At 52.4% G+C, this 9,046-nt stretch overlaps 2 protein-coding genes across 23 annotated transcripts in view; one reads left to right on the top strand and one right to left on the bottom strand.

The window, feature by feature from the left end:
* The window catches only part of LOC114879140, an 81,782-nt gene that overhangs the window by 22,590 nt on the left and 50,146 nt on the right, over nucleotides 1-9,046 (bottom strand). For 18 of the 22 annotated variants that reach the window (XM_046289221.1, XM_046289220.1, XM_046289237.1 and 15 more), the window contains 4 exons: nucleotides 7,542-7,891; nucleotides 6,568-6,594; nucleotides 5,930-6,411; nucleotides 5,659-5,854 (listed from right to left, as the gene is read on the bottom strand). In XM_046289221.1, coding sequence (XP_046145177.1) covers nucleotides 5,659-5,854; nucleotides 5,930-6,411; nucleotides 6,568-6,594; nucleotides 7,542-7,891 — 1,055 coding nt within the window. The remainder of the gene's footprint in view (nucleotides 1-5,658; nucleotides 5,855-5,929; nucleotides 6,412-6,567; nucleotides 6,595-7,541; nucleotides 7,892-9,046) is intronic. The other 4 variants (XM_046289229.1, XM_046289234.1, XM_046289230.1 and 1 more) reach the window with 3 other exon arrangements.
* LOC114879148 lies at nucleotides 1,646-5,556 on the top strand. The gene is made up of 8 exons (XM_029193779.2): nucleotides 1,646-1,738; nucleotides 1,917-2,159; nucleotides 2,584-2,689; nucleotides 3,034-3,248; nucleotides 3,742-3,841; nucleotides 4,254-4,465; nucleotides 4,530-4,871; nucleotides 4,928-5,556. The coding sequence occupies exons 2-8, from the start codon at nucleotides 1,959-1,961 to the stop codon at nucleotides 5,300-5,302; spliced, it is 1,551 nt and encodes a 516-aa protein (XP_029049612.2). The 5' UTR covers nucleotides 1,646-1,738; nucleotides 1,917-1,958; the 3' UTR covers nucleotides 5,303-5,556.

Here is a 9,046-nt window from a genome sequence, read left to right as displayed (position 1 = left end):
ATTAGGAACGGAACAATTAGACGCGGTAATCTGCCGGCATTCCTCGAGACAACGCGTTGTTTTCTCGTTGGCGGTCAATCGAGGAGGCGGCTTTTTTCGAGGCCGAGCCGTCGCAATCGGACTTTCATTTTCCAGGGCCTCGTTTCCTTCCTTCCTTCCGGTCTTCCATGGAGAAAGGAGACGCGAGAAGGGAGGTTGGATTGGTGCATTTTTTCGGACAAGGCAAACGTCTCGTTCCTTCGGTAACTTTTCCCCACCGCTTTGGATGTTGACGCCCGATACTTTCTTCTCTCGAATGTCCGAGACTTTCGGTGTTACATCCGCGACTAGGTAAAGGATGTAGCAGGTGATTGTTTAAGAGCTTCTGTTTAGGTTAGTCTTATGGAGTAAATGAATTTTTTATATCAGGCAGAAAGAGTTAAACGTAATTATAAAATTAGGGAAACTGAGAGATTATGTATTTTAAATACATAAAATTTGTTTTAAAATTATTTTTGTTAAATTTAAGGTAATTAAATTACCTTAGGGATAACAATAATATTTTTACCCCAGGGATGGGGTCTGGAATTGTTTTAGATCCGAGTTGTATCGGGTACTCGAATTTTCAAGTGCTTTTCAAAGTGGTCAAATTTCTCCTTTACCCCATACTTTTCCCTCCAGACTCTTCGAGGAACGAAAGTCTCGACATCGACCCTTCGACGTCCATCCTCTGGGTCATAGTTCCCGATCCCCTTTCCATTCGATCACGAACCGCGGAGAAACCCGAGCGAGCATTCGCTCCAATTTTCTCTCCGTTTGGAATTCAACAAACGAACACGGTCGAACGAGTGGAACGACAAGTACCCTTCTAATTTCCTACAATCGTACGTAGACACGAGGGGGGAAGGAATTGCCACACAGATACCGGTCGCTCGATCCGGAACGAGGCTGTTCCGAAAAGGATCACCGCAGATCCCGAGGTCGCGAGCCGAAATCTCTGGATATCCGAGCAAGATCTCGCGGCCAGAATTTCGCAATTTATTCTTAACCAACCGTCTATTCGCGTCACGAACTCTTTTTACGAGGCTGGACCGCTTTCGCGTGGGGGGGGAAACGCGTAGCGTCGATGATCGGTAAGTCACCAGGCAAATAGCACGCGCTTTTGCGTTTAATTATCCTTCGGACACTTACCCGGCCGCTCACTCGCTTCATCGATTACCTTCGAGTTAAACGAGTTTCTCGAGCCATGCATTTCCGATCGAACTGGATCAACGGTCGAGGCCTGCGTGGAAGGGAAGAAAAAAATGCCGAGTCGAATCCGTGGAACGGTTCGAAGGAAAAATTGGAGCGATACCGAGAGTGACCCAGAAAATCGTCGGAGGAAGGTGGACAGGGAGCGGGGCAGGGCGTGCGCGCATCCTGTAGCACGCGGCGGATCGTAGGATGTCCGAGGCTGGAAGTTGAGGAAAGGAGAGAGAAAAAGGCGAATCAAAGCGGGTAGGAGGTGTGCACCACCTCTTACGAGCTTACCAGGCCTACGCCGAGCAGAACGACCGGACAGTTACCTTTCTGTTTCGAGACTGCGAGCATCTACCTCCCTCTATCGCGTCGTCCGCAGTTCCTTCGGCTTCGCGCGATACCAAAGAACGTCTTTCAAAGCATCATTCGGTCGATCAATTTCATTTGACGTTACCTCGGTAAAGGACATCGAAGTCGACTACGGATCGTTGCCGATTTCGCGATCGCTCGCGTGCACCAGGTGAGATTCGCGCACGGAGAAACCGGCGTTGCCCGATGGTAAAAAAGCCGATGTTTATCGTTTCCACTCGCGATATCGTTCCGCCGCGGTGGATTAAATTACGCAATTAGAACCGTGCCGCGGAACAAAGTAACCGTCGAGTTTAGCCCGCGTTTCCTTCATCTTTTCGCCCTTTCAGGATAATCGAAGGGGTTGCAAGAGGGGAGGTTTCCTCGACGAGATGACCGCGATCGTTCTATTGCTTTGTGCATTCGCGTGGACGGCGCAGGGTGTATCCACGTCCTGGCGACCGTCGTTTCCGGTCTCCGTGAGCAGCGTTCATCCTCAGACCGCGGGGGTGTTCGGGGGATCGATCTACGACCCGGAAGCGGACAAGTGCACCCTGTACAAAGTTTCCATGAATCAGGAGCTCTACTTCGAGGTAAGTTCCCTGCGCGAAATTTCCACGGAGGAAACTTTTCACGGTCGAGGGATTACGAGTGAAATGACACGAATCGCGGCGACGAAAGTAGGAGAAAACGAGCGCGGCACGCGAGTTTTCCATCGGTTCCTCTCGCGATCAAGGTTAACCGTCGAGCGGAATGCGAGCCGAGATCGAACCGCGATCGATTCCGCGTTGCGCAACTCCGTGTCGTCCTAGGAAGAATCACGGCAAAGACCTTGTTCCGCTCAGGCAAAATCTGTCGAAAGTCGCGCGTGAAACACGCCAGCCGTTCTTACGTAAATCGATAATCACGGCGAGCTGGTTTCTTGACGAAACGAAACGACGAAAATTAGAAGGGAAACTAGCGAACTGGTTTTCCGATCGATTTCAAATAACTCGATTTGTCTGTCGTTCCCCGCAGTACATCCAGTACAAGACCGAGCTGCCGGACATGAAGGAGTTCACCCTGTGCATGTGGAGTAGGTTCCACAACCACAGCAACGACCATCCTCTGTTTTCGTACGCAGGTGAGCGAAGCCGCTTCTTTTTCCTTTCACCTTTCCTCTTCCCTTTGCTTTTTTCCCTTTTGCACCGCGTGCGAGAAAGCGAAAGTCCCGTCTACGGTGCTTTTCGAACGCGTTTTCTGCTTTATCACCTCCTCGAGGAGCTCGAAACTATCGCGGGGGGATCGCTCCTGCGAAATGCCCGGAACGAGTTTCGCAAGTCCACCTCGAGGCGAAGCCTTCTCCCGAATCGCACGCAAATATTCCACGCGATTACGCAATCGCCGTTCAATTATCCTCCCCCTCCTCCTCGGAGCCGTTTATCGATCGACGGGATCTCGAAGATTAACGACTCGTTTTTCTTCAAGTGGGGGATCAACCGCGAGGAATATTATCCTGGGTGGCGAACACCGCCAGGAGCTCCTACTTCATGATGAACGTGAACGGGCACAACTTGTACAGATTGAATTATCCGCTCCGATTGAACAAGTGGTACCACTCCTGCCAAAGCTGGAACGGCCGCACCGGCGAATGGCAGATCTGGGTCAACGACGAGCGCGTGGGTCGAGGGTTCAACAACAGGGTGAGTTTCGGGCTCCTTGGTACTTTCCAACTCTGCGAGAGCAATACTCGACGCTTTCTCGGTAAACATTGTCACCACGCATCGAAATCGTCCTCGAAAGCCGAGTAGAAAGCGATCTTTCGAGGCGGACGATTCAAACGCGATCTCCCTGATCCGTTTGCGTAACCCTTTCCTCTAGTCGCATGCCGTCTTCCGCGATGCAAATCGCGTTTGGAATTCGACGAGATGACTGACTTTTCCGGAACTTTTGGCACGCAGAGCACGCTCGTTATTCGTCCCCTCTCTCTCTTACTCTGGTTAGACTATTTCGTGCCGTGAAAGTCGACGCGTCCTAGATTGCCGCGATTTTTCCGCGCGCTTTTCCCTCCCGACGGAATTCGCCTTCGCGTTTCTGGGATGAGCGCGGTTCGCGGTGAAAGCGATTGGCGTGTCAAATGAAACGAGGCTTCTTTATATTCATATAATACTCTCGTGTTTGCTTGGAACGCGTCAGCTGGTCGGACACGTGATTAAAGGCGGTGGGATCGCGATCACGGGGCAGGAGCAGCGACAGCTGGGCGGCGGCTTCTTGGAGGGCGAAGGTGCCCCTCCGGGTGAGTAGCTTCCCTTTTTTTCTAGGAGTGCACGGGTACCCGGGAATTCGGGTCAAGAATTTTTGTTAAATATAGGCGAAACTTTGAAGGTTTGTCGAGCAGATGCGTCAATTTATTCGGGTACCCGTAATTTCGGGAAATTTCGTTCGGGTACCCGAATGTCGAGGCAGGAGATGAAACTCAATATCAAGTGGAAACCCAAAACGCGATTCGGGTAGTTGAATATCAACTCGGGACTAGAAACTCGATTCGGGTACCCGAAACTCAATTCGGATACTTGAATAAATTTATCTGCTAGATGAACTTATGGGGTTCCACACGACCCGACACAATTATTGCCCGACCCGAATCCCGGGCACACGAACTTTCTCCACTTTTCTTCGCGATTTATGTTACTTGAGATCGTGTCTAGGCTCCGGAGGTCTTTTGGGAGAGATAACGATGGTGCAACTGTACGAGGTAGCGTTGACAGCAGGGAAAGCACATAAAGATCACAAACACCACCATGCCCATCATTATGAGCACGAGACCGGAAACAACACCCCAAGGCCCATACGACCCCCTGTAACTGGTCCCCCTCTCCCACAGAATCCCTATCTAACCGGGGGACAAATTAACCATCAGGTAAGCAGATGAACACCTTGCTAATAAATAAAGAATTTTTTCCTAAATTTTAAGTAAATTTCAGATAAAACTGAACCCTGGAGCTCCTGTGCAAATCGTCCAAGGCGGAGTCACCCTCCGTCACCCAGCCCTGGTTCCCCGAGACCCACCCCCTCAACCCTTCCCTCCCGCGAACCCCTCCTCAGCCCCAGCCGCGTTTACTCTCCAATCCTCCCAGTTCTTCGGCAACTTGCAGAGCGCGGTTAGCCCGCCGTCGTCGAACGGAATCGGAGGAAACTTCCCCGACGGCTCGTACCACAATCTCTTCAAGAGGGAGAAGAACTCGGTCGAAAAGGAGAGCGAAGAGAAATCCTCGACGAAGAAGAGAGAAATCGTGGATACCAGCATCGAACACTCCGACGGGAAGGTAAGTGAAAAGAAGAGACCATAATTGAACGGAATGTTAAAAAGGAGAATTCTCAGGTGACGTTCGTGCCAAGGGAAGAAATCGATAAAGCGGAGAAGGAGCTGGAGAAAAGGGGCTCGGAATTGAAGAAACGAGAGCTGGTGCAGCTGGGGGATGGATTGATAGTCGACGACAGATACATTTCCCAGGGACTGGACAACGACTACTTCGCCGGACTGACGAACTTCGGGCTCCAGTTACCGAAATACGAGAACAAGGACGACGAACGGGAGCCCGCGGAGGCGGAGGTGAGGATGATCATGGACGTCTGCGACGGCTGCGCCGAGGAGCCCTTCTCCAAGGCCCTCGTGATGGCCTGGAGATCGGTCCCGAAGAAACTCTACTCCGGCGCGCTGCATCTCCCAGCCACCCCGCTGTGCAAAGCGTTCTGAATCCGACCCAACCCCGCCATCGCTGACACGGGATCTCTTTCCTACGTGTTGCGAACTCGAACGCGATAGCTCGATCTGCCCGAGGATCGATTTCCTGGACGTATTTATCGCCACCTCGGAGGTGGCCCACGTTTAGATCGGTGAACTTGTAGAAAAGCTATTTGTTATTTGCAAACGAAATCGTAGGGGGAGTAGCTTTTCTACAAGTTCTCACCTTTAGATCGTTAAGTTTCTGCGTACACGCGGTTAGGCTAAGCGTCAGTATTAGATAAGTATGTATACATGTATCGGAAAGAACGTCGTCCCGACGAGACGACAGGCATCGACGGAATAAAACCATGCAATCGTTACGATACCTTGCTCTTGTGAATGTGTTGGTGCTGGTACTCGCTGTCGAACTCCGGCTCGCTGAAGTAGCTCTGGTCCTCCCAGTGCGGGGGAAGTCCTGCCCCGGTCCCGGGTATCCCAAGGGGTCCCGACATCCCGGTCACGCCGTCGGTACTCTCGAATAGTCTCAGCACGCTACGGTCTCGTATGTCTCTCAGATGGGATCTGAAATATAATCGAACCGTTTTGCCAAAGTTCCAGGACGGATGGAAAGAAAGTTCGCGACGTTCCATCGGTTACCTGAGATCTTCGAGTTCGTAGAACATGTCCTTGTTGCTGTCGTGTATGTAAACCTTCACGTGTGGACTGTCTAAGTACTCCATAGTCAGTTGCTTCGGGAAACTTCGGACGAAGAGGGCCTTGACGGTGTCTATGCTAGTGATTTCGTTGGGTAGCAGTGCCCGCTTCGTCTCGTTCCTATACTGCAGGAACACTAGACCTAAGGAATCGTCCACAGAAACGCATCGTTTCGTCAGGTATGTCCGACAAGGGCATCGATCGGCGAGGCAGCAACAAGACGCTCCTAATTCTATCGCGGGTCGTGAGTTACCTAGTGGTCGCTCCAGTGTCTTGCTGGGGTTCCGTACCACGGGGAGGCTGCTTCTTTGCTTACCACCCCGTCGGAATCCGGTGCTCGATGTCTCCACCTCGGACATGATGCCCGGGTCTTCATCGAGCAACATCGTGGACGAGGGAGGCGGGTACCCGCGCGGAAGAGGCGACTGAAAACAATCGTTTCCAGCTCGATTAGCATCATTCGTCCTTGCGTCGCAGTCGACGGTGGAAAGAAAAGACGGCAACAATCAGAGAAACGAGGAAATTGAACGTGCATATTGAAAAATGAAAAAAAAAAAAAAAAGAGAGAAGAAGTAAATTACCTTTCTCTGGCGAGACTTGGTCCCCATCTGTTTGCGGCGCCGGGTACACGGAAACACACACACACAAGTAAACCAGTTAGATGTATATACATATATGCATGGAGCAGAAAAAAAGGGGTTTGCTGGAAATGTAGTTTGAAAAGGCAAGAGCGAACAATGCGATCGCGACCGATCGATCCGGCATCGGTGACTGCTCTTCGTTCGGATTCGTGGCGGCTGGTCGAGTCCTGGAAAAAATCAGCCGCGATCGCCAACTCGGTGCCCACGATCTCCTTTTCCTTTCCTTCTCCCCCGATTTCCCGCCGAAAATTCGTCCGAGTTGGCGACCGCGTCGAATCGACGGACAGACAAGAGGTAAAACGGAAACCAGAGACAAGAAGAGAATAAAGGATCGAAACGAGCAAGAGGGCGTGACGATGCACGATAAATGAGACGTTCGGTCCGCGTGGTACGAGACAAAGGGAAGTACGCGGATAAAGGAGGTACGGCGCAGGTACGTTTCCATTCCGCCGATCGGATTTCCGCTCGGCAACGAGTTAAACCTGGGGATCGATAGATTCGCGCGACACCGGACACCGAAACTCGCGCTCGAGGAGAGGATCGGGAAACGAGGACGGCGTAGGTGGATACGGCTTAATTAACCTCTTCCCTTCGTTACGCTCGGTTCTTGACCTCGGAATATCCGTTAAAATCGTTCGTCGCCGACGTGGGATGCTCGAGCGAAGATCGGTAGAAGAGGGAAGAGGCTTACGTAATCTCCGCGCGCGATTCGTTAACGGCGGACCAGGAAGAGGGACCTGTGATCCGATACCGAGATACCGGTTCCCTCGCGTCCCGAACGCCCCTGGCACGGTTCGATCGACGGGGAATAAGATAAAATATCATAATTAGGGTGTGGACGTATCGAAAATGGGCATAAACGATCAGATTCTTAACGGGGTACATATTTACGTGTTCCGGAAGCAAAGATTCACCTCGAGATCCATGGTGGTGTGACGCGTAGGCGGCGTACCGTACTGTCCGTGTGGCGGCGGCAGGTGATGGGGATGAAGGGGATGCAACTGCTGGGCAGCGTTGAACTGTTGATGATGTAGGGACGGTTGGTGATCGCCACTGAGGGTGTGCCTCCTCGGCTCGTCCCTTGACCGACCGCCACCCACCGACCCGCTTCTGCCCCCCGGGCCGCCTCCGCCGCTTCCTCCGCCTCCGACACCCAACACGCTTCCTCCTCCCCCGACTCCGATACCACCGCCGCCGCCACCTCCTCTTCTACCACCTGGAATTTCGTTCGAGCCTGCCTCACCCTCCCCCCTGCCGGACCCACCTGAAACAATAAAAAGCAGAACTTCGATTAGTATATTTCTTTTTTCTGATTAGTCTAACGAAAGATTAAGACGTACCGCACGACCGACCTACTTGGCGGGTAAGTTACGGATAATTTTGGCCTTCGCGAAACTGGCCGGAAATAGTTGAACGGATAAACGAAGGATGCTACACGTGCGAGCGACAGGCGACCATTTTATCCCATGTCTTCTCCGCGGTATTCGAGGATACTCCGGTATTTACCGATAGAACCAACTATTTCCGATCGACGCGTAATCTATGCGCTTGCAATTCGGATCGGCACGCGGGTCGAACCGAACGCAACGAGGCTGGCGCGCGGCGCTTAATCGGAACACGAGGATGGAAGCTAGCGGAGTAGGAAAGTAGGTCGCAAACGGCTGCCCGTTGCTCTCCGTCCAATTAATAAACGAGCCTCGCGAATTCCGCTGCACCGTAGCAGCCTCGCGCGAATCCGCCCGGTCAATCGCCTGCTTCTCCCGCGATAATTAACGCTCGTCGCTGAATTATTCCCTTCCCTCGCGACGCCGATGCCCGATTAGTAGGCGCACCTTATCCGCGCCCGTCTCGTTCTCGCGTTGATTGCGAAATTGAAACGTCTCGCGCGTCGACTTATCGTCGAGGACGAGTATCCGTCGAACGGCCGATGAAATCCATTACGGGGAAGACGGGCGAAATTTCATAACGCCGATCGATAGCCCGGCTGGTATCGGAATTCGTTAAAAGCCCCGAGACGGGCACTCGACAGCGACGCGCTTCCATCGAGACGAACTTTCTCACTGATTTTTCCAAGTAACCCTTCGGCTTTCACCGCTTTCCTTCCCGAGATCCCGCGGCGAGAAACGGCGCCTGTGGTAAAAGTAACGAAAGAACAGACGCGTACGCACGCGAGGGTTGAAACGATCCGAAGCGCGACGCGCGGCGATACGGGCAGCACTGGCACCGCGACGCGCCGCGAGATGCTTCAACGAGTTTATTTTCAGAATACCGGCTAGCGTGAGAGTAAACGACGAATCAACGAAGCTCTGTTCGCTGCTACGTCGAGAAATCTAATCTAACGTACGGCTATTCGATAATTCCTCGACGGAGATAAGATTCCGTCCGGGCGGACTGCAAATACCTGCGCGTATGGAACTCG

The sequence above is a fragment of the Osmia bicornis genome, chromosome 16, assembly GCF_907164935.1.
Source record: "Osmia bicornis bicornis chromosome 16, iOsmBic2.1, whole genome shotgun sequence".
Classification (NCBI taxonomy): domain Eukaryota; kingdom Metazoa; phylum Arthropoda; class Insecta; order Hymenoptera; family Megachilidae; genus Osmia; species Osmia bicornis.
This window is presented reverse-complemented; position numbering and strand designations above follow the sequence as displayed.

What these genes read in the sequence shown, in the direction of transcription:
- LOC114879148 (XM_029193779.2), top strand. Translation starts at nt 1,959, where the DNA reads ATGACCGCGATCGTTCTATTGCTTTGTGCATTCGCGTGGACGGCGCAG. An exon ending in TCCTCTGTTTTCGTACGCAG is followed by an intron (nt 2,690 to 3,033) that starts GTGAGCGAAGCC and finishes TTTTTCTTCAAG; the next exon opens with TGGGGGATCAACCGCGAGGA. An exon ending in GGGGACAAATTAACCATCAG is followed by an intron (nt 4,466 to 4,529) that starts GTAAGCAGATGA and finishes AGTAAATTTCAG; the next exon opens with ATAAAACTGAACCCTGGAGC.